At 52.5% G+C, this 23561-nt stretch overlaps 2 protein-coding genes across 3 annotated transcripts in view; both read right to left on the reverse strand.

The window, feature by feature from the left end:
- Nucleotides 1-350: 350 nt before the first annotated feature.
- Nucleotides 351-9359, reverse strand: ABTB1 (ankyrin repeat and BTB domain containing 1). Of its 2 annotated transcripts, XM_080683399.1 has the most exons (12): nt 9222-9359; nt 8053-8115; nt 7905-7960; nt 6646-6790; nt 6305-6464; nt 6165-6210; nt 5677-5793; nt 5474-5592; nt 5072-5170; nt 4800-4967; nt 2585-2785; nt 351-2501 (listed from the first exon to the last, which is right to left on the reverse strand). In XM_080683399.1, exons 1-12 carry the CDS (start codon nt 9275-9277, stop codon nt 2295-2297), a joined length of 1437 nt encoding a protein of 478 aa, XP_080539525.1. In that variant the 5' UTR covers nt 9278-9359; the 3' UTR covers nt 351-2294. The 2 variants fall into 2 exon arrangements, with proteins under 2 accessions (XP_080539525.1, XP_080539526.1); XM_080683400.1 differs by lacking the exons at nt 7905-7960; nt 8053-8115 and having other exon boundaries at nt 9222-9329.
- A 465-nt stretch (nt 9360-9824) lies between these two features.
- Nucleotides 9825-23561, reverse strand: part of PODXL2 (podocalyxin like 2) — a 31712-nt gene continuing 17975 nt past the window's right edge. Inside the window, exons 3-8 of the mRNA XM_080684641.1 lie at nt 21202-21986; nt 20353-20427; nt 14574-14730; nt 13663-13724; nt 10929-11108; nt 9825-10260 (exon numbers count right to left, since the gene is read on the reverse strand). Of these exons, the coding sequence (XP_080540767.1) occupies nt 10048-10260; nt 10929-11108; nt 13663-13724; nt 14574-14730; nt 20353-20427; nt 21202-21986 (1472 nt within the window). The 3' untranslated portion in view covers nt 9825-10047. The remainder of the gene's footprint in view (nt 10261-10928; nt 11109-13662; nt 13725-14573; nt 14731-20352; nt 20428-21201; nt 21987-23561) is intronic.

Raw genomic sequence — 23561 nt, forward strand, 5'->3', positions numbered from 1 at the left:
CATCCTGTCATTCAGACCTTATAGCTTCCCCTACTGGACCAACACAGATGAAATGCACTGGAGAGGGAAAGGAAGAGATTCCCCGAAGTTCTGGCAAATAACAAGAGTAACAAGGTGTGAAGTGACATGAAACAACTGCAGGGAGGGCCGACGGACCCAGCATCTAGCTTGTGGGAGAACAGTGAGCTTCTGATCTTCCCCAGGGCTCTGAGCACCACTCGGATTTCGGCCTGCTGTTCCCAAGGCAGACTGGAGCGAGAGGCCTTGGGGTACAGCTCTGGGTTGCCGATGGAAGTGGGTCCTTGAGGTGTTGAGAGAAAAAGCATTTTGGGGGACCCACAAGGGAGGATGAGGTCTGGTGGTAAGATTTATTTGGGTGGAAATAGAAGGCAGTTCCCAATGTCCCATCGCTGTCCCTCCTAACATGGGAAATCGGGGCCAGAAATAGAACCAGTATCCATATTTAAGCTTAGTCCAGTCCAGAGTTTCTCACCATCTGGCTAGCTTAGTTTGGGTTCCTGGCTGCAATCCATAGCTGTGCTGCTGTATCCAGGCTCCAGCCTGGAGCCTGTGTTTAGAGAATGGCCATGGGACTGTTAAGGCCACATGGCTATGGAGTGAGAACAAGTGAGGGAAAGGGTGAGTGTGTGCTATTGAGAGGGAGAGAGGGACTGGCTTTGTGTCCTGGGATTAGATTACCTGGGTTTGGGAAGGACCAGTGTATTCAAAGTAACCAATCAACTTCCAAGCTTCCAGAGCTTCTGATGAGACCACCCCACCACCCCGACCAATCCATTCTTCCCCCAGGCTTGACTGACAGTCCTCTGTGGTCATTTGGCCGCTATGCACATGCCTCATAGAAGCACCCTCCCGAGCCAATGTACTCCTACTATGCACTGTGGACCTCCCCCTTCACTGTTCTGTGCCTTGCCCCAGGAAAGGACCAGTGGTTCCTGGGAGTGTGTGAAGTTGTAACTTCCTGGTGAGGCAATCATGTCAGCTTCCCTTTGCTTTCTTCCTTTAATATCTAGCTACCTACACAACACCTGGGCCTCAGGGACCAGATAGGGCAATGGGGGGCTGAAAGCCAGAAGGACATCCTGAGAAAGCCACCTCTGACCTCCCTAATAATGTCATAGCCCTGTAGGAGGCACCAAGTGGCCCTCCTCCAGGAGGAGGCTGGCCTGGGGCTGAGGTAAAGTGGAGGTACAGTCCCCCTCTTGCAATGAGGCCCAACACAGCCAGTGGCTAGTGGGGTGGGGAGTGGAGAGTCAGAGGGCTTCCTCCCCCTTCACTTCTCTGCACCCACCTCTCCCTGCCCTTCATCCTGGGATTGCAGAGCAAGCTGCTCCCAGGCTGGCCAGGGCCCCCCAGGGCCATACTCCCCCATCCCCCCTCACCCCCCGGGGTCCTGTCTGTGGCCCAGCCTTAGTCTCTATGTCTTGGGCAGTGATGATTAGACACTTCAGCTGTATGAACAGCCTTCCATATATAGCAAGTGCTCAGTAAGTGAGTGCTAGAAACGTTTATGGCTCAGAAGCCAGTCCTTACTTGGCCTGAGGGGAAGCAGCCTGTGTCCTCAGTCAGCCCTACCCCACTCAACATTCTCCAGGGCCCCCAGGCCAGGCAGTTGGTCAGTGTGACTTCACCAAGAGGAGCCCAGGGGGAAAGCTGTGCCCTGAGGGAAGTTCTGCCCTGGGGCAGGGGTGTGATGAGGAGCTCAGCTGGGAGATTTCTGGGCCCCCACAAACAGGGGCTGCCTACTCAAGACCCATAGACCCAGGGCAACCCCTAATCCCTGAGTAGCCCCTGTTGGGCACCTAAACCTCTCCATGAGGGTCCCCAACTCCGGAAACTGCCCCTACACCCCATCTCACCATCTTCCCAGGGCTCAGGTTCCCAGTGAATTCAAGCTTTATTGCCACACAGACTCTGCTGCTCCCTCCTGGCCATCTCTGTGCCTGTGAGAAGGTGGCTTGGTTTGAGGAAGCAAGCAGCCATGGAGAGCCAGAGTGGAGGGGAGGGGGACCTGGGGAAGGAGGCTAAGAGATCCCACCCCAGGTTTCCCTGAGTGGTGCCCAGCCCCAGGGCTGAGGGGGCTGGCTTGTGCACTGGGGAGGAAGCTCATCCCTAGGTGATTCTCCCTGGGGCCTCCAAGCACACCAGGGTAGGGAGCCTCAATGAGTCTCTTCCACACACCATGATGCCCTGGAGGGTGCAAGGAGCACATGATGGAGCACACGGCCGACCAAACCACATGCACAGTCCACAGGGAGCCCCTGGCCCAGTGTCAATCAGCAGTCCAGGCCAATGGACACCAGCAGGTCCTCAAGTGCGTGTAGCTGCCGCTCCATCTCCTTAATGTTGCTGTAGGTCTGCACCACGCTGGTGATGTGGAAGCGGATGTCATCTACCAGAGGGATGGAGTCCTGCTCCTGCCGGCCTCTCACGGCCGCTGCCTCCTCCCTCACGGCCTCCGAGAAGTCCTCCTGCTCCACCAGCTGTGAACAGGCACACTCAGGGCATACCGCTGCTTGCCACCCACCACAGCCTGCCCCCACCCATGGAGCTCCCACCGGCCCACCTTCTCGATAACCTTGGCCATGTACTCAGTGCACTGGTCCTCCAGGCGTGCCAGGCGGAACAGCTTGGCTACACGCCATAGGCCTACCACACTGTCCTCATCCAGCAGCTGGGCCAGACTGCGGCCACACAGTCGTTTCAGGCCCGGCAACAGGTACATGTCGGCCATGCTCAGCACATCATAGGCCACCTCCGGGGGCACCTGCAGTGAAAAAAGGGATGAGGGAGGGGGCACCCTAAGGTCACCAAGGCCTCTCAGGGGCTGGCAGCAAGGCTGAGACCTGCTGGCCAGAAGGTGGAAGCCTCGGGCAGAGCAGGAGTTTCCTCCCCTCGCCTGGTACCTGACCCAGACCCCTGCAGGCATCCATGGGACCAGAAGGGACACAAGAGTCTGGGGTCCCCATGGCTCAGGCAGGGCAGAGCCTGGGCTCTGAATCACACAGACCTGAGCTCGGAAATTCTAGCTGTGGGACCTTGGGCAAATCACTTCACCTCTGTGCTTCAGATCCTCTGTGAGATGCAGACACAATCATGTGTGCCTTACAAGGCTGTCAGAAAAGTGACAGAAGTCGCTTCTGTAAAAACTGAGGCAAGGACCCTACTAAAAAGGCGGGGGAGTAACTATTTACCAGCTCCCTCCCACCATAGAGGCTGTGGGATTTAGGGCACAGCCACAGTTGTACTCAGTGCTGGGAGAGACCATGTGCTCCAACTAGACTGTGGATGGCCACAGGGAGCAGGCTGGAAATGGAGCAAACAGAACCTCTGCTAAGCCCACCACAGGCCAGGTGCACGGTGCTTACTTGTGCCAGGCACTGTACCTGCAACATACACATTCCTTTGCACAAGACCTTAGGAGGTAATAACTATCAGTATCCCCCTTTTCTAGAGGGAGAAACTGAGGCACAAAACAGTTGAGTAACTAGCCCAAGATCACATAGCTCCGGTGTAGGGGTGAGGCTAACCCAGAGTAAAACCAGGTTTGGAGCCCAAGTCCTTGCTCTGAGTCATTAAGAAGCTGCCCTCTGGGTGGCAAAGCTCTTTCTAGGGTCAGGGTGGGCCAAGGTGGATGCTAGGTGGCAGGGGCCAGAGAGCTGAACTATACGGCAGGAGAAATGAAATAAAGAGGCAGGAGGGTTCTCTAAGGGGCTAGGTGGTAAATACTGTGCCACAGGGTCTCTGTTGCAACTGCTCAGCTTTGCCATTGTGCAAAACCACCACAGACAGTAGAGAAATGAATGGGTATGGCTGTGTTCCAGTAAAATGTGTTAATGAAACGGGCTGTATGTGGCCTGCAGCCCAAGATGGACTGGCCTGCCAGGGGGTACTCACCTCCACCTGAAGGAGGAAGAAACTTCTCTCTTCTATAAGTTACCATATATGGGGGTTTCTTTATTACAGTAACCTTTGCATGTGCGCGCACACACACACACCCTGGCAGAGAACACCCTGTAACTTATAGAAGAGAGAAGTTTCTTCCTCCTTCAGGTGGAGGTGAGTACCCCCTGGCAGGCCAGTCCATCTTGGGCTGCAGGCCACATACAGCCCGTTTCATTAATACATTTTACTGGAACACAGCCATACCCATTCATTTCTCTACTGTCTGTGGTGGTTTTGCACAATGGCAAAGCTGAGCAGTTGCAACAGAGACCCTGTGGCACAGTATTTACCACCTAGCCCCTTAGAGAACCCTCCTGCCTCTTTATTTCATTTCTCCTGCCGTATAGTTCAGCTCTCTGGCCCCCAAGTGTAAAGGCACTATCTGTTGCTGCCCATGTCACCCTATGTTAGGGGGGGCCTTGGGGCAGGTGAAGACACAGGGAGACAGAGAACCCTAGGGGTCTGCAGCAAACTAAAGGCAGGAGGCTCAGGGCTTCCCACTGTTGTGGGAATCCAGGGTTACTGTCCCCTGGCTGAAGAAGTTGGGGACCCTACGTGGCTGACACTATGTCCCCAAGTGTCAAGTGCTGATGACATAAGTCTTGTCACTCATTCCTGTCATGGATCTAATGAGGACCCCTCTGCCTGAAAGAAAAATCTAAATGGGCCCCACATTTGCTCCGCAGCCGCATGGAAAACCTGTCCCTCAGAGCCAATGAGGTCCTGGGTAGACCCTTGAAGCCCCACACTGACATGGGCTGGGTACCTGTCCTGACCATTGTGCCCCCCCACCCCCTGCCCCTGGCACAGTACACACAGCCCACCCCAGTCCGCACCTCGGTGTGGTTGGTGTATATGTAGTAGAGCACATGGGTGAAGACGTGAGGTGAGAGGCCATGCAGGGTGATGGCTGGGAGGCCACCAGAGGCCTCTAGCCCTTCATTCTCTCGGAAGTGGTCATCCAGCAGGGCCCGGAAGTAGTCGCTGCGGCCACAGAAGAAGGCCTGGGGGAGGCTGGGCTTAGGAAAGGCCAGGGCCTGGGCTGTGCCCACAGAAGCTGGCCTAGGGCTTAAGACAGGGGTTCAGGGAGCTGTGGGGTGGACAGCACCTTGTGGCAGAGGAAGCTGCAACCCTCCACTCGGAAGCAAACATCAGGACAGCTGTTGAAGCCATCAGGGAAAGGGAAAGGCAGCTCCCCAAGATCACCCTGGGGGATGGGAGAGGAGACACCATTAGATAATGCAGGTGAGAGAAGGCAGAGTGGCTGGCCTCAGCCAAGAGCCCACTCTAGCTTGATCCTGGAGGAGTGAAGGGGGTGGACTGCAACCTCATTTACAGATTTAAATACAAGACAAACAACAAAAGTAAACAACTAGGCTCAGAAAAGGGAAGTGAATGGCTCAAGGCCACATAACGAACTGAACCCAAATGTGGGGCTTGCCTACCACAGCTCTGTCCCCAGGTAAGTCTCCTGCCCACCAGGCCCAGTCCCAGGCCCCTGTGTGCTTACTCGGAGCTCAGGGGGCAGGGCACAGTCAGCCAATAGGGCCAGGTCCTCCCGGAGCCGGGGGTCCTCTGCGGGGGGCCTCATGCTCAGCACCTTCACATGAGTGCCTGGCTTGGATGCCACTGCAGAGATAGTGCAGCTTCAGGGAGCCAGGTTGGCCCTGCCAGTTCCTGCCCAAAGCCCTGAACCCCAAAGCCTGGACGTACCAAACTCAGACACTTCCTTGCACTTGGCCTCCAGGTCGTTGAGCAGATCCAATAGCTGGCACTGCTTGGCCAGGCGCTCACAGTCACTGATGTGTTCCACACCGACATCCAGGCCACCTGGGTGCACGTGGGAGGCTCAGAGCCTGAGAGCGGCCATTAGCAGTACCCAGGCACATAGTTTCATAGGTGGTCTCTCTGCTGAGACTTCTGGACCTACATGCTGCCTTAATTTTCCAAGAGCCACTGTCTGAGTTCTACAGACCCCAGAGCAGATAAAAGGGGGCTCAGTTTATGGGTGAAATAAGCTCTTCATTAGCAGATAGCCCAGCTCATTGTCTCCCAACCCAACCCAGGAGGCAACTGGAACTGCCTTGCAATGCAGGGGACAAAGCACCAGGTGAAGGTCAGCCCAAGGCTACAGCTGGATCTGCTGCTGGACAGAAACGCAGCCCCCTCCCTGCCCGCCCGACCCGGGCCTGGGGTGTCACCTGTGTACAGGTACTGCAGCAGGGCCCCAAAGGCCACAGCATTGATCTGTAGGCAGAGAGCCGGGAAGGAAGGTCAGAAGCCTGGTCCAGCACAAGCCCCCTGCTGCCCCTCTGCTCTCCCACCCCAGAGAGGGATGCACCAGTGGATGTCTGAGGACCACGATGCTCTTGCCCTTCCATTTGGTATCCAGCATGTTGGCAAAGTAGGTGCTACGTGCACCCAGAATGCAGCGATGGGCCCGGAAGGGCTTCCCGTGCACCACAAAGAGCACATCACTGTGGATGCCTTGATCCAGAAGCCTGCGGGGGGCCGGGGAGGGGGCGGAGAACAGGTGGAAGAGGGCTCAGCAGAGTGCCTCTCCTCCGTCTCACCACTCCAGTCCCTCATATCATCTTGTAGGAAGGCTCTCAGCCCACTGCAGGCACACCCATCACAGACCCACTGGGCAAAGGCCATCAGATGCCCCACGCTCCATCTCACCGCTGCAGGAATTCATCATAGTAGTCCCGCCTCCTGGAGGAGGGTGTCACTTGCTTATAATCCAGCAGGGCCCGGCGGATGGTGTCACTTGCAGCCCCATAGAAGCAGCGTTCACCGTGGAAGGTGTTGGCCTCACAGCGGGCTCCTAAGGGCAGCAGAGCTCATCAGTTAGCAGGGCCATGGGGTGGCATGCTGCAGCTGGGGAGGGGCCTGGGAAATCCTAATCTCCATCCTCCTCCTCCACTCCTCCCCACGTGTAGGGCCCATAGCCCTAGAGACTCCTTCCTAAATGACCCTGGACCCACTCTGACCCCAGGGCTCAGGCACACGGCAAAGTCCTATACACTCACATACACATATTCACTCACACACACCATGAACTACACAAAACAGAGTAGGCTCAGAGACTGGCCCTGTTCTATGCACTGGGGACACTACCATTAAAGACAGGTTCCTGTCCTCACTGAAGTGAGACTCCAGTGGGGCAGAAGGACAAGAAACAGATTAACAAATGATATCAGGTGCTATGAAGAAAAACGAAGCAAGATGAAGGGTGACAGTGATGGCAGCTGCCAGAGAGGGAGGCCAAGGAAGGGCGCTGTGGCGGTGACAATGTACAGAGACCTGAATGAAGTGAGAGAGTTGGCCATGCAAAGATCTGGGCAAGGGCATTTTAAACAGGAGGAATAGCAAGTGTAAAGGCCCTGAGGCAGAAGCAAGCTTGGAGCGCTAGAGCACCAAGGAGAAGACCAGTGTGGTTGGAACAGTGAGCACTTGGGAGAGCCAAAGAAGAGGCCAGAGAAGGAAGAGCAGGCCCTGTAGCAGCTCCCAGGCAAAGCAAGGCATTCTAGTTCTATGCTAAATACAGTGGGAGCCATTAGAGGATTTTAATAAGCCCATCACATTTGCTGAGCTCCGCTTGACTACAACATAGAAAACAGACTGTAGGTGGGGCAGAAGGGGCAGCAATAAGACCAGTGATGAGGCTGGCACTGCATCCAGGGAGAGATGGTCCAGGGAGAGATGCTGTAGCTGGGTTGGGCAGGGGCAGTGGAGATGGAAAGTGGACAAAGAATAGGTTCTGAAAGTAGAGCTAACAGTACTTGCTGAGTGGGTGTAGGGGTGAGGGAGAAGACTTAAGGGTGTTTGCAAATGTATACACATGCTCTAGAGCCCTTGAACTCACGTACACACACACACACACACACACACACACACACACACACACGGTGGATGGTATTCCTGTCCCCTTCCCTCACCATTGGCCAGAAGGTAGAGTACCAGTTCTTCATGCCCACATAGACAGGCATAGTACCTGAGGGGGAGAAGGAAGGAGTACTGGGAGGCAGCTGTCAGGACTGAAGGGGCTGCCCCACCCACCCTGACCACCCATCCCCTGGCACTCACAAGGGGGTACTATCCCACTTGTCCCATACATTCACATCCACGTCTCGCTGCTCCAGCAGGTACCTGGGCAGGGAAAGGGGAGGTCAGAGCCTGGGTCAGGACAGGCTCATAGTCTGGGAGAGAAGACCCGTGGAAGGGGAAGGAGGGAAGACATTCTTTTTGGCTGAAGGAAGTCTCCCCTAGGTGAGGATAGGTGACAGGCAGACTAGAGCAGGAAAGACATTCCAAGCAAAAGGGCCAGTGAGGCAGGATGTAGAGGTAGGAACACAAAAGGCAGACCCTGAGCTGAAGAGGCTGAAACTGGCCTGCAGGCATTTGGGAGTGAGGAGGTGACCCCGCCCCTCTTCCCCGATCTGCTTCTGCCAGGACCCTCTGGCAGCTTGGGTCCAAAGAGGAAGCTGCTTGCAGGCATTCTGGTGGCACAGAAGCATGAAAAGAAGTAGACAGATTCTAGAAGGCAGAAGTCAGGAGGCAGGTATCTGATGGAATGTCAAGGTAAGGGGGTCATCATGGATGGTGGTGGAGCCATCACTGAGCAGGACAGCCTTGGGGGACATCCAGGTTGCGAGAAGGAGTGCTGAGTAGCATCTAGCTTTGGGAGTTACCAACTAACTCCTAGGGGGCACTGATGTGAGGGAGGGGTCAAGGGAAGCTGTGGGCATAAGTAATGGGGAAGGAAGGGCCAAGGAAGACAGGTACCCCACCCCCAATAGGGCCCAGTCTCCCTTCGCCAGAGCCATTGAGATGGCGATTTCAGCGCCATATTTGCTTTAGCTACATTTATGAATTTCTAAATCCCCGGTGACCAGAGGCCGATTCTGGTCCCTACATGTTCCCAAGGCCAGGTCCAGAGGCATGAGAGGAACCACATCGGGAGTCCCAGGCCTGCCCCAGCCTGACCCCGAGCACTCAGAGGGTGAACTTTCTCTCCGCCCACTTCTCTTGCCGGCCTTCCGTGGCGGTCTTCTCCAGCACCTCCTCCGGGACCCGCCCCGCGCACCCCCGCAGGTGAGGCTGCCGTGGTCCCCCCGTGGCCTGTGAGCGGGGAGTCTGGGGTGGGTCGGGTGCTGAGGCCAAGGCGCCCGCCTGTCCCGCGGCTTTCCCCTGCACACCCAGGCCTGGAGGCGCTCTGAGGGCGCCGCACTCTCCCGGGGCTGCGGAGTCCTCACCGCACTCGGCCCACGTCTCCCTTCCTGCAGCTGGTGAAGAGGTCGCTGATATCCATGGCGCAGACGCGGCAGACTCGCGTCCATCCGCCACCCGCAGCGGCCGCACATACGCTCCCAAGCCGGACGTAAACAGGCGCCGGCCCCGCCCCGGCCGCTTGCCCCGCCCCCCACCGCTCCTCCAGTGCCCGCCCCGCCAGCGCTCGCCCGCCCCTCCCTCCCGCTCGCCCCGCCCCTCCTCCCCCCAGCTCGCCCGCCCCGCCAGCGCTCGCCCGCCCCTCCCTCCCGCTCGCCCCGCCCCTCCTCCCCCCAGCTCGCCTGCCCCGCCAGCTCTCGCCCCGCCCCTCCTCCCGCTCGCCCGCCCCGCCAGCCCCCGCCCCGCCAGCTCTAGCCCCGCCCCTCCTCCTGCTCGCCCGCCCCGCCCCTCCTCCCGCTCGTCCGCCCCGCCAGCCCCCGCCCCGCCAGCTCTAGCCCCGCCCCTCCCCCTGCTCGCCCGCCCCGCCAGTTCTCGCCCCGCCCCTCCTCCCGCTCGCCCGCCCCGCCAGCGCTCGCCCGCCCCACCAGCGCCCGCCTCGCGGCAAAAATCAAGTCAGGCAGGCGGATGGGTCGGGCTCGGCGTGGGCTCCGGGAAGTTTTAATGGGGGTCCCGGGACCCGCCCCTCGGGACGTGGGTTGGGGTGGGACTGTGCCAATATAGTTTCGGGTGGGGAGTGGGAGGAGCCGGCACCGGGAACCGGGCTGCGGAGGGTGCGGGGCCGGGGAAGGAAGGGGCGTGACTGTGCGTCCTGGGTTCGCCTTGCTTGTCCCGGCACTGCGCCAGCGCCCGCCATCACAGGTGCGTGTCCTCCTCAAACACGTCCGAGTCCTCGGGGTCCCGCTTGCCCGCCATGAGCGCGCTCCAGCCCCCCGGGCCATTGACGGCCCCGCCGCCGTTCAGGCTGGGTTGCTTCTCCTGCATCTCCGACTGGCTGTCGCTGGCCACGTCCAGCGTGGGGTTGTCGTGGCAGCCGTTCTCTACGAAGCGCAGCTCCTCGCCGTGCGACTGCGGGCCGGGACCAGGATGCTGGGCGAGGGCCTCGGCCCGGGTCCCAGCCCAACCCACCAGCTGTACTACGTGCTCCGTTGACCTGACCTGTGACCTTGAACAAGTCACTTCATTGCTCCTTCCCTAGTCTCTAAAACCCTACACAGGGAACCCCAGGGACCTTCCACAGATGCCACTTCCCTTCTGCTCTCTTCTGCTGTTCCCACAGCCCAAATCCTTTCTTAAAATAATTCCACTGATCCTTTGACTAACACCAGCTGATCCCTCCCAATAGCCTCCTTATAGACTCCAAGGGACTCCTGGGAAAGGGAGTCTTGCCCTGCCCTCTCCTTTGTGAGGAGTCTTTTCTGGACTCCTGTGCTCTGCTGACCCAGGGCTTCTCTGGTGAGACATCCAAATGAGCTCAGGCCTGCAGGGCCACTCTGCCCCAGGAGGGGCTGGTGCCATGGAGGGCTCCTGCGTGTGGGGCTGGTGCCCTGCACAGAAGGTCTGCTGAGGTGCAGGCACTGGGCAAGTGGCCTCACCTGCAGTACTTCAACCCAGGACCATTACTGCTAGCCCACCTGAGATGACAGTCTGCAGATGACAGAGCTTTCGGGACACTCCCATCTCCACCAGCACTAACCCCAGCCCACGACCTCTGCCCCACCTGCCCCCACACTCACCACATGTTTGAGCTTGGGCAGCCGGCGCTGCCAGCAGTTGTAGAGCAGGCCCAGCACGATGATGATCACACAGATGGCACCGATGACCACCAGCACCACAAAGAGCGTCCCGTAGTCACTGCGCACCTGGCTGGCCCGGGCCTGGCAGCTGCTTGTTGTGGAGTAGTTCTGGATGCCAATCTGGGGGTGGGAGGGGCCAGACTCCTCAGCTGAGGTCCTGGGTGCCATGGCTCCCACCCCCGTAGGGCTGGGGCTTAGGAACAGGGACAGGCTTTGAGAAGGAGCTGGCACACTCCTGGCTCCTGAAGCTCCCTTAGGGGCTCGGATCAGTGTTCATGAGGGACTCTCTCTGTCCACCCTGTTCCCCTGGGGGCAGCTCCAAGCCTCACTCCCTGGCTCTTGTCCACACACAGTTTCTAGAGCCTTACTCCCTGGCTCTTGTCTACCCTACATTTCTATTCCATGCCCCCTCACATCCCCAGCATGGTACTGCCTGACCTTAACCCTGTGGGAAAGAAGTCTGGCTCAAAATCCATTTGGTTGTGACCCTAACTACCTCCGCCCCCCTGCCCCTGACTGAGGCTGCCCACCCCCATGCTGCCAGTCATGATCCAAACTAGACTGAGTCTCCACACCTGTCCCACCAGTTTCAAAAGGAAGAAAACAGACAAGGGTAGCTGTGATCCCCTTGCCACACATCCTCCACCGCACAACACCACTGAATTAGGCCCCTGGGTATTCTGGTATTATCCTGGTCATTATGGGCCAGAGACAGTGCAGGAGATACTGGGGACAGCCCACATGGGCCACCCCAGCCTCCCAGGTTTCTCCCCTTCCCCTCTGGAGTGGTCACCAATGGAATTTAGCTGCCCAACCCCACACGCACACTGCAGGTTGTCTTGGGTGGGCCTGCTTTCTCTGGTCCAGAGGCTGCTGTGCCCTGACCTGGCCCAGCAGATGTTCTCTCCACAAATCAGCATCCAGGCAGAAAGGGAGCAAAGGTGAGGTGCCCTCCTCAAAAGACAGGTGCCAGGGTGAAGGTGCTCTTTCCTGGCTCCCGATGCAGAGAGCTGGGAGCCCCCCTTTTGCCTTGCACTCCCCTTTCTAATGCCAGTTATTCAGATCTCCTTTGGTTTCTGTGAATCACCTATATATTTCCACTACCTTCCTCTATTGACTGAAGTTATTAAGGGTCCATATTTGTTGCTAGAACTTGCTAAATTTGCCCACTAATATACTTCCAAATGCCCAGCATGTCTTTGGCCATGTCAGTGAGCATGAAGTGTCCAGTAAAGCCAGAACACCCAGGGACTGGGAGAAGAGGCAGGAGAGTCTATAAAAAAGATCAAGGCCAGCCTGTTCCCACCAGCTCTCAGGGTTCACAAGCCAAGACGTTCACAACCGGAACAGCCCTTAGTATAGACACAGTGTTGTGGTGAAAGACCAGGGTCCTGGGTCATTCAGGCCTAGTCCAAAGCCTGGCTCTTCTCCTACAACTAGCTGTGCAATCTCAGGTGAGTCACCACCTTCCCTGGGCTTCAGCTCTAACCTTGAATGGAGTACCGAGGGTACTCAGTAGGGTGCCTCACGAGCCCTGGGGCTGTGGTGAGGAAACTGAGCACAGTCTAGCACTCAGTAAGGATTCAATACGCTCTGCTGATGAAAACAAACAAAAAAAAAACAGAACCCCCATAGAATCCACCTCTTCGCCTTGAGTGTACTGAAGAGGCAGAACCATAGTCATGCACAGTTCATCTTTGCTGTCAAATATTATACAGCCCTCAATAAGAAGGAAGACTGGCCCTAGCTGGTTTGGCTCAGTGGACAGAGTGTCGGCCTGTGGACTGAAGGGTCCCAGGTTCAATTCCAGTGAAGGGCACATGCCCGGGTGGCAGACTCAATCCCCAGTAGGGGGTGTGCCGGAGGCAGCCGATCAGTGATTCTCTCATTATTGATGTTTCTATGATTCTCTCTCATCATTGATGTTTCTATCTCTCTCTCCTCCCCTTCTCACTGAAATCAATAAAAATATATATTTTTTAAAAAGGAGGACTGATGACAGGTCACTGGATTTCACAATGAGTGGAAAGGGTTTTGTTAGAGGTGGTGACTGTCCTCGGGAAGGGAAGTGAATGAGGAACAGGAGGAACAATAGGGACCTGCCCCTCCTATCAGCCATGGCTCTGCTCCACCATGCACAGGTGGCCAGCCTGTCTCCTCAGCCACAGTCTCCAGGACAGGTCAGATGCTGGGTCAGGGGTGAATCACAAGAAGGCAGGCCTGTCTGCTGTGTCCTGAGCCCCGCCTCTCAACCCCAGCTGGCCCCCAGCTGGCCAAGCACTACAGACTCTCATGGTTTCCGAAGAAATGCCCAGGCCTCTTGCGCTTTCTCCTGTAGTTCTAGAGCCACAGCACGTGCTCCCACCCACCAGACTTCTGAACAGTTCCTTGGCCAGACATACTAGTAGTGTTTCTCCCACTATCTTTCCAGAAAACTCCCACCTGGCAGTCCCTGGCTGTCCCATGCACAGTGCAGTTGGTAGCTAAGTGCTCATATACTCTATCTCTCCCATGGGAACTGTGTCTTAGGAGACCTGAAAGGAAGAACTAGAGTAAGAGTTTGTGTTTTGCTCCTTGCTCCACATGGTGCAGGCCACCCTCCTGCCCTCAGGGAAGGCAGCCTGGCTGCCAGAGCTTTAAGGAACAGAACTGGAACTCATCCCTGCCCTCTTACCTCCACCAGACTCCTGCGGATATCACCCAGCATAGAAAGGACATCTTGAGTGGGCATCACCCCTGGGGGGAGACAGCATCATCAGTCCAGCCTTGGCCACTGAGGCGCTCCCCCTTCGGACTCCTGGTGCCCTTGGGCAGCCTCTGGCCTGAGTTTCTAGAGCAGCCTTGGGCAAACTACGGCCCGCGGGCCGGATCCGGCTGTTCTATCCGGTTCTCTTGCTCTCCCCTCCGCTCCTTTACTTTGAATTTATATTAGTTCACACAAACACTCCATCCATGCTTTTGTTCTGGCCCTCCGGTCCAGTTTAAGAACCCATTGTGGCCCTCGAGTCAAAAAGTTTGCCCACCCCTGTTCTAGAGCCTCACTCCCTGGCTCTTGTCCACACACAGATCTCATGGTGTATACACAACCACTTGCTCCTCTGCTTGCTGCCCACTGACTGACTCATTAAAAAGATTTAGTGAGTGCCTACTAAGTGACAGGTGTGATACCAGGCGGTCACTTCCACAGCTCCTTAAGTCTGCATTCTGAGCATGTTCCTTCTCAGCCCGCCACAGAGTGTATACAGTGCCACAGTCTGGCACCTGTACTGAAACCACACTCTTCCCCCTCCTATTCCCAGTGTTCCCACCTTCCTCCTCCTGCCTTCAAGCTTGTTGTTGGTGCTCCTGGATCCTAAACTAGGAGGCTCAAGCAGCACCTCATCCTGCCATCCTAAAAGCCCATCCCACATCCAAAAGCCCTGGCTGCACTTTTTCACGTTCCGCAGGAGAGCTCCCGTGGCCTTGGGGAACCTCTGCTGGTCTGGCCTGCCTCCCACTGCCTTCTTGGACCCTCTCCCCAAACATACCAACGTGCGCGCCCCCCCCCCCCCCCGCTTCTTGTGGGTGCCCCTCCCCCCCGCTCACCCTGCTCGCCCACCAAGGTCATTAGAAGGTGCTGCTCCTTCTCACTGGGCTTGCTCAGGGAGATGTGCCAGTCCCCGTGGTGGCCGCTACCATGCCGGGGTAGCACCTCCTCCACCAGCGCCAGGAACTGCAGTCCCCAGTGCTGCCGAAACACCTCCTACAGGGGCAGAAAGAGAGCCTCTGCTCAGTGAGGGACACAGCTCTAAACACCCTTGTCTGGAGACCCAGCCTCCACTCCCACCTTCACCCATCAGCCACACACTGGGAAAGGCCATCTGGCTATTTCAGGGGAGGGGGCTGATCTGGACCACGGAAAGGCTGTTAGCTTTGTCTTCTAGAGGACTGTGGGTTTGTTCCCTACAGGCACCCAGGTGCTCCTTCCCACCTTGGCTTTGCACCATGAGGAGGGCGTGGGGCCTATCCAGGGATACTCGCAGTTGAGCTGGGGGTACAGATATGCCCACGTACGATGACAAGTCCAGGAAGTGGGTGTGTAGCATGTGAAGGAGTATGGAAGACTGCTCATGGTGCGTCCCTGTTCAAGTGTATAGTGCAAGGGATGAATATTTTGGGGTGCAGGGATAAAAAAACAACAAAAGATATTTTCAACCATACAGCCACCAAAGATCAGGAGGAGAGGTGGGAAGCAGTCTAACTGTGCTCATCTCTTTTCTGTCATTGTAGAGATACAGCATAAAGTTGGGGAGTCAAGAAAGATGTCTGAGTACTCTAATGCTGGTAGTGGTGGCCAGAAGAACTAAGCAGAGATGGTTAAAATGGTAATCCCCTCCCCCACCCCCCCAAAAAAAGCAGGGCTGGGAGCAAGAGGGGGGATGTAAGGAGACTTCTTTCTCATTTGACACTCTCTTGTACTGTTCCTACTCCTGGAGTCCAAGATTCCCTGCCAGACAGACACACACACACACACACACACACACACACACACACACCCCTCAGCTGCTCAGCTGCAAGCCAGGGCTGCCGTAAGGCACAAGAATCTCACCAGGCTACCCCTCTGGGACCGCTGACACTTCTAGTCTCCTTTCTGTTAGAGCCCAAACTAATGAGCCTTCCCTGGATGTCATGTCAACCTGAAAGCCACTAGGATAAAGTTCCTCATTACCATGGCAAGTGCCAGATTCAGGCTCAAGCTTTGGCACTCACTGGCCTAACAGAAATCCAACTTAGTTTTTAATTTGGAAGAACACTGGTACCTGGAGATAGCCATATGCAGCTAGAAACTCCCAGTTCCTGAAATGGTTCTTACCATCTTCGTGTGTGTGTGTGTGTGTGTGTGTGTGTGTGAGTGTGTGTAGGGAAGGGGTGCAAGCTCACACCTGCCTGAGCAGGGTACACAGGATGCACTGTGTCCAAGCAGCCCCACTGCTTGCAAACAAACAAACAAACAAACAAAAAAATACAAACCCACCCTTCTGTCACAAGTAGTGTGCCTCCCCCACTGCTGTAGCCCTGTGCTTCACTATGTGTACATGCTCCACATTTTCTTGGGCCCAACTGTCTGCCTGCCTTAATCATCATAGCAAGCCCAGGCTGTTAGGACCAAAGCCCACATTTTCAGATGGGGAAACTGAAGCTCAGAGAGGTGCAGTATTTTGCTAAAGGTCATGGAACTGACAAATGGCAGAACCAGGATTTGAACCCAGATTATTTAGATTCCAAAGCCAGGGCTTTCTCCCAGGGCCAGTGGTTCTCAACCTTTCTAATGCCACAGCCCTTTAATACAGTTCCTCATGTTGTGGTGGCCCCCAACCATAAAATTATTTTCGTTGCTACTTCATAACTGTAATTTTGCTACTGTTATGAATCGTAATGTAAATATCTGTGTTTTCCAATGGTCTTAGGCGACCCTGCTAGCGGTTCTCAACCTGTGGGTCGCTAGCAGGGTCACCTAAGACCATCGGAAAACACAGATATTTACATTACGGTTCATTAACAGTAGCAATGAAAATAATTTTATGGTTGGGGGCCACCACAACATGAGGAACTGTATTAAAGGGCCGTGGCATTAAAAAGGTTGAGAACCACTGTCCCAGGCCACCTACACTTAGTTCCTACTTACAAAATCAATGGTATCCATCAAGCTGTATACTTAAAATTTGTGTGTTTTTCTGGACGTATATTGTAAGTCATTAGAACTTTTCTTAAATGCATTACACTCATAGGTATAAACTATCTTCCCTGCTAACGCCTGGGCAGATGAACCTTCTCACAAATCACACAGTTTCTCCCACTGTAGGGGCTCCAGCTCCACTGGTATGGTTCTTACGACAAATAGGAAGGGACATCTCATTATACATCAGAACATTTTGACTTTTGACAAGATAACAGATGGAACTGCTCTACCACCTTGCTACAAACACAGAAATACTGGACAAAATACAACAAAACAATGAAGATGTTCTAAAAGCATGTCCCACTTCAAGCTCAAAGGAGGCAAAAACAAAAGAACTTGAAGCCAGAAGAGTAAGCTGACACTAAAGCCACAGTAATTCCAGGACCCAGATATTGGATCCAGCAGTCGGAGACCTGACTTTCAATGCTCACATGGAGACAGAAAATATGCTCCTGGCCCAGGCGGGGTGGGGAACTACACCAGAGTACCAGGACAGAGCCTCAAAGAGCAGCCCTTTCAGTAAAATGGGGACTCAAAAAACTTCCCACTCACCTGGAGGAGCTATAGGGGGGATGCCATCTGCCTGTGTCCATGGATAGGAGAAATAATGTTACCTAAAATCACTTAAAAACCCAGGCTTGCACTTCACCTGGGAGTGGAGTCCAAACTTGTAGTCCTTTGTGGTATAGAAATCTAAGCCAAGAAATAAATTTAAAATTATTCTAAGACTATTAGAACTCCTGAAGGTCCCCTGAAATCACTCTGTAGGAGTTCTTTCACAGCCTGGGGTTTAAGATGAGATCACAATAAATTATGATCCATATGAGGGAATAAGACATAAATGCAACAAACAGGAGAACTGACAGGCCAAGATGTGGTGTCACTAAATATAAAAGAGATAAAATAATTAAAGAAGTAAAGGAATAGAAACCATAATGAAAGAAGAGAACAAAATTTTAAAAAGGAAGAGATTTGAAATCAAATAGAAATTCTAAAAATATAAAATAGTTATCTATATTAATGATTCAATGGGTAGGTCAAACAGAAGATTAGATACAACTGAGGAGAGCTACTAATTTGAAAGCTAGAGCTAGAAAATCATCCAGAATGCATCAGAGAGATTTTAAAGGCAGAAAACATAAAAGTGTATATTAAAAGACATTGTAGCCCTGGCCGATTTGGCTCAGTGGATAGTGTCAGCCTGCAGACTGAAGGGTCCCAGATTCGATTCCGGTAAAGGGCACATGCCCAGATTGCGGGCTCGATCCCCAGTAGGGGGCATGCAGGAGGCAGCCAGTCAATCAATGATTTTCTTTCATCATTGATGTTTCTATCTCCCTCTCCCTCGCCCTTCTTCTCTGAAATAAAAAAAAAATTATTAAAAATAAATAAAAGACAAGGTAGATGGAAAAATAAGGCCCTAAACCTCTAAGAATGAGAGAGAAATGGGAATTTGGCAATAATTAACAAACTGCATATGGAATCTCATTTCTAAGAATTTACTCTGAATATACATTCCAACCACGCAAAAATACATATGCACATTATTCACTGCAACATTGGAACTAATTACAGAACACTGCCCTACAAAGGTAATTTGATGAATAAACTGTGGTGTATACAAACATAATGGAGTCATTATTCAGTTGTAAAAAGTAATTAAGAATGGTCTCTATAAACAATAAGTGCTGGTGAGGATGTGGAGAAAAAGGAACCCTAGTCCACTGCTGGTGGAAATGCAGACTGGAGCGGCCATTATGGAAAACAAGTGTGGAGTTTCCTCAAAAAATTAAAAATGGAACTGCCATTTGACCCAGTGATCCCACTTACGATATATTCCTAAGAATCCCAAAACACCAATCAGGAAGAATATATGCACCCCTATGTTCTTAGCAATGCTATTTACAATAGCTAAGATCTAAAAACAGCCCAAGTGCCTATCATTAGATGAATGGATAAAAAAGATGTGGTACATTTACACAATGAAATACTACGCAGCTGTAAAAAAGAAGGATCTACTACTCTGAGACAGCATGGAGGACCCAGAAATGATTTTGCTAAGTGAAATAAACCAGACAGAGAAATACAAATATCACATGATCTCACCTATATGTGGAATCTAATGAACACAATAAAATAGGACCAGAGGCTTGGAAACATGGAACAGACTGGCGAATCTCAGAGAGAAGGGAGAAGGGGAAGCTGGAAGAGATTAATCAAAGAACTTATATGCATATATGCATTGTCCATGGACACAGATAGTGGGGTGGGAACCGGGAGGTGGGGGTCAAGGGGGGAAAAAGGGGGAAACAACTGTAATACTCTCGACAATAAAGATTTTGCCCTAGCTGGTTTGGCTCAGTGAATAGAGCCTCGGCCTGTGGACAGAAAGGTCCCAAGTTCAATTCCAGTGAAGGGCACATGCCCAGGTTGTGGGCTCGATCCCCAGTAGGGGGCGTGCAGAAGGCAACCAATCAATGATTCTCATCATTGATATTTCTATCTCTCTCTCCCTCTCCCTTCCTCTTTGAAATCAATAAAAAAATACATTTTAAAAAAAGAATAAAGATTTTTTTTAAAAAAAAAAGAATGATCTCTGTAATGGTCAGAAAGTGGTTTCCAGACTATATTGTTAAAGGGGAAAAAAATGCAAGAGTATTGCTAAGGACTAGCTGTGTCACCCTCAAATCCATGTGTTGAAGTCCTAACTTCCAATATGTCCTAATGTGGCTGTATTTGGAGACAGGTCCTTTAGAGAGGTAACTAAGTTAAAATGAGGTCCTTAGGGAGGGCCCTAATCCAATGACTGGTGTTCTTACAGGAGGAGAAGATTAGGACACAGATATGAACAGGGGGAGCACCTTGTGAGGACACTGGGAGAGGACAGTCATCTACAAGCCAAGGAGAGAGGGCTCAGGAGACACCAGGCACAACTATGAAAGGGGGCTCACGTCGTAAACAAGGGAAATAAAATATACGCATGCACATATGTTTCTAATACTGAGACGCCCAGCCTTCTCCCCACCCTGGTTCCCAGAACACTGGCAACCAGCCCTTTATACTCCCAGTAGAAAAGAAGTCCCCTTTTCAAAGGATCTAATCACCTAGGAGGAAGGACCTAATGATGTTGGGATAAGAAATTTTCAAATGAAATGACCCGGTCAGACCACCCTCCTGAGATGCCGTAGTTAAGAAACTCCACCACCATGCTCAAAGCTTCCAGCCAGCTTCCTGGTGGCAAACACCACCAGACATTTGAAGAGTGTGTGCATGTGGAAAAACTGAGACTGAAACAAAGAAATCAGGAAAGCAACCTATACAGGAAGAAAATATCTTAAAAAATGATTTCCATGTCCTCAGAAAGATAAGATATTGCACGCATGAGAAAACTATTCCTTTAAATTAAAAACGGCGGGGTGGGGGGAGGGGAGAACAAAAGAGCCCTTAGAAATTTGAAAACATGAAAGCACTGTTTTCTTGGATGTTGGTTCATGCCCTGGGTTAGGCTAGCCCCCTCTGACTTAAGAGCTAAGCCTTCTACCCCACCCCATCCACTGCCCGTTCCCCGGTGCCTGCCTACTGCCTCCAGTCTGCCCGCCTGCCTCCAACCTCAGCCTGCGGTCCTCAGCTTAGCTCAGCACTCACACAGTCTATGTTCTCTGTCATGTTCAGAATGATGTAATTTTTCCCAGCCAGATTGCTCCAGTCTTTGCAGACCACCTGTACAATGAAACAGAAAGAAGAGTAACAGTTACAAAGGTATAAGGAAAGGCTTCCAGAGAGAGCCTGGGTAGAAACTCTTTGAGAAGCTGGGAGGTGAAGGCCAGGTATAGGTCTGTGATAGCTAGGTGGGAGCTGACAGCCTCTGCAAGGTGACATGCCCAGGATCCAACCCAAGTTCACAAACCCATGTCTTCAGGGAGCAAGTGAGAGGAGGAGGCCAGGAGTGACACAAAGGAAGAGGAATCTGTGCCAAAGGGGCCAGACTACAGAGTTTGCCTCAGCTAGGAAAAAACTTTGTTTTTAATGCTCTGTAGGGCAAACAAAAACATGCCTTCAGGCTAGATGCACAGGCTGAAAACTTAGGACCCCTTTCCTTTCCTTCTGGAGTTGGAGGGTGTGAGCACAGGGCAGGTATGATGAGGGTAGGAGCAGAGGGTGACTTGTGCATGTGATAGTGTGCATGGAAACAGCTGGAGAGAACTCAGGTCAAGCACAAACTCTCGCCACTGTCATAAGCAGTGTGGAAGCCAAGAGTAGCAGCAGTAGCACCTGAACAAATAAAAACCAGGCCAAGGCAGCAGACTCTTCCAAAGCTTCTACTTGGCATGTAAGTGTGGTGCGGACACCCACTGTTGAGCCATGAGGTGTGCATCCCCAACAGTTCTGCTGAGACTCTACATGGTGTCAAGGCCCTCCATGCTCAGCCTGGCAGACCTCCCACCGCAATGCAGCCCCAGAGTAGCCAGTGGCCTGCATGTGCCTCCACGTTACCTGAGTAGAATCCCAGGGGATTCTGGATTGAGCTTCGGCAGCCTGCCTTTCCTGGGGCTGCTGGCTGAGGTCTTCTTGTCCCAAGGTAGCAGAGGACGGTGTCAGTTCCATTTCTTGGGAGGCCAGGGGGACAGTGGCTGAGGCTCCAGGGTAAAGGGGGTCTTCACCTGGGGTCTTGGCCCCACTTGGGGCTTCTGCTTGAGGGAATGAGGCCACGGACAGCACCTCCCCTTGCTTGCCAGCCAGCACAGTTATTCCCATGGTAGCCTCCTCAGTTGCCTCCTGCGGAGCCTCAAATTCTACCTCACGCCCTGCAGCTGGCAGCGCTGTGTCCCCTGCCTCCTGGTTGGTGAAGTCCTGACCCCCTAGGGTCACTGTACTTGGGGTAACTGAGGGCGGTGACAGGCTTGGTTCCATGCTGCTCCCTACCTCCACACCTGAGGAGGCCTGGTCCCCAGAATCTTCATGCTTGTGTTTGGCGGCCAGGGGAGTCTGGCTGCTGCTGGTGGGAGAAAAGTCATGGACCTGAGTTTGGGCTTCTTCTTGGGCTCTGTTCACAGGCAGCAGTTCCTCCTTCTCCTCCTCCTCTTCTTCTTTCTCTACATCCTCCTTCTCCTCTTCTTTCTCCTCCTCCTCCTCCTCTTCCTCCTCTCCAGGAGCGATATGCCAAGGTGGCTCTACCAGGTTCATCTTAGGCAAGGGAGGGGGGAGGCTCGACACCTCTTGGCCCTGGCTGGTGTCTTCTATAGGACCTGCCTTCTCAGTCAAGTCTGGGAAACCATAATCTAAGGACAGAGACGGAAAATTCATTCACTGGTTTTATTATTCATTGCTTTGTTCAGTATTTGCTGAGAAGATGATATAAAAGAACCATGAGATCCCTGGGAAGACAGTGGGGAGGTCGCACTATTGGTTATATCAGAAAAGACTGGGAAATATAGCTGGGGAAGGGGAAGGGGCAGGCTGCAGGGGAAACAGAGGCCAGGCTGGCCCTCATTTCCTTCATGATAATAAAAATGACATAAATCTGACACACAAATTCCATGAATACAGAAATGTATAAGTTAGAAAGTTTACATGATTGCACCCCTCAGAAATAGCCCTTATTAACAGTTTGATGGATTATCTTCCCTATTGTTTTTATAATTTATTAGTGTTTTCTCATCTGGGGATTTCACCAAGAACACCCCATTAGAAAAGGTTCCCTTTATGAGGTGTAAGGACCCTCTGATCACAGGAACAGATGAGACCCATGGGTTATGACCATTGTTCCTAAACTGTGCTCTTATTCTGTAACTCGGGAGATGAAAAAGATGCAAGGAGAGCTAGCGAGAGGCCACAGGCTGAGCCCACAGTTTTTAAAGCCTTCCAGAACTTCCAGGGATACTGTTAGCAGTGGGAGAGGGAATTTTTATTCTCACTGCTACTCTAGAAATTATATTTTGAAGCAGAAAAATTAGGAGACCCCCTGGTTAGGAAACCAGGGCGTTTTCTGGCTTTTCAATGAATCTTAGGCCTCTTTACGATAACGGCATATGAAAAAAATAGACCAGTTTTGTTGGAAATTCATTCAAAATATCCTAAGTTATATTTAGGTAGCAACTTTTATTGGTTGCCATTTTGTTTCAAAATAATAAATATCAAAGACATTTTTAAAATGCTGAGAGAGGTGGGAATAGTTTAAGGTGGTGAACTGAGCCTACTAGTTCACTTCCTTCTCTCCCTCCACCACTTCCTCCAAAGTTTCTGTCAAATGACAGAATTTGTTTTCACTATCAAAATGAAAGTCTTAAAATTTTAGATAAGTTTCTGGGGCCATGGAAAGCAGATGAGATCAGAGGAATAAATAACACCTCCGGCAAAATAAACAGAGTAAAAGATAGCAGTGGAAGAGGGAAGCTCTCTTACCAAAAGAGTTAAAGGGCAAAGAACAACTGTGGAATTAGCAAGGACACAGAACACAGAAAACTCAGGGAACAGAATACAATTAAAAATTCCAATTAATATCCTCAGAAAGAGCCAAAAATATTGCACCCCTAAAATAAAAACAGGATAATAAAAAATCAAGTGATCTTTTAAAAAGAAAAAGTTCTTGGAAGTTGAAACTCAATTGTTCAAGTGTAAAAATTCAATAGAACATCTGGAAAAAAAGTCAAGGGAAAACTCCAAAGCAAAAGCAAAAACACAAGATTTTTTTTTATGACTCCCAAAAAGATAGAATCAATAAAATGGAGAGAATAGAAAAAAAGAAAGAGAGAGAGAGAGAGAGAGAGAGAGAGAGAGAGAGAGAGAGAGAGAGGAGAGAGAGAGGTCAATCTCTGAAGCCTGGAAGTATGAATCTTAATAGTGAAGGGGTATAC

The sequence above is a fragment of the Plecotus auritus genome (assembly GCF_963455305.1).
Source record: "Plecotus auritus genome assembly, chromosome: 8".
In the NCBI taxonomy this organism is placed as follows: domain Eukaryota; kingdom Metazoa; phylum Chordata; class Mammalia; order Chiroptera; family Vespertilionidae; genus Plecotus; species Plecotus auritus.

Excerpts from the sequence above, each read along its gene's own strand:
- ABTB1 (XM_080683399.1), bottom strand. The coding sequence starts at position 9,277 with ATGGATATCAGCGACCTCTTCACCAGCTGCAGGAAGGGAGACGTGGGC. Across the intron at positions 6,791-7,904 it reads ACTCTACCTTCTGGCCAATG|GAGCCCGCTGTGAGGCCAAC; the intron begins GTGAGGGAAGGG and ends TGCTGCCCTTAG. Across the intron at positions 2,786-4,799 it reads TATACACCAACCACACCGAG|GTGCCCCCGGAGGTGGCCTA; the intron begins GTGCGGACTGGG and ends TTTTCACTGCAG.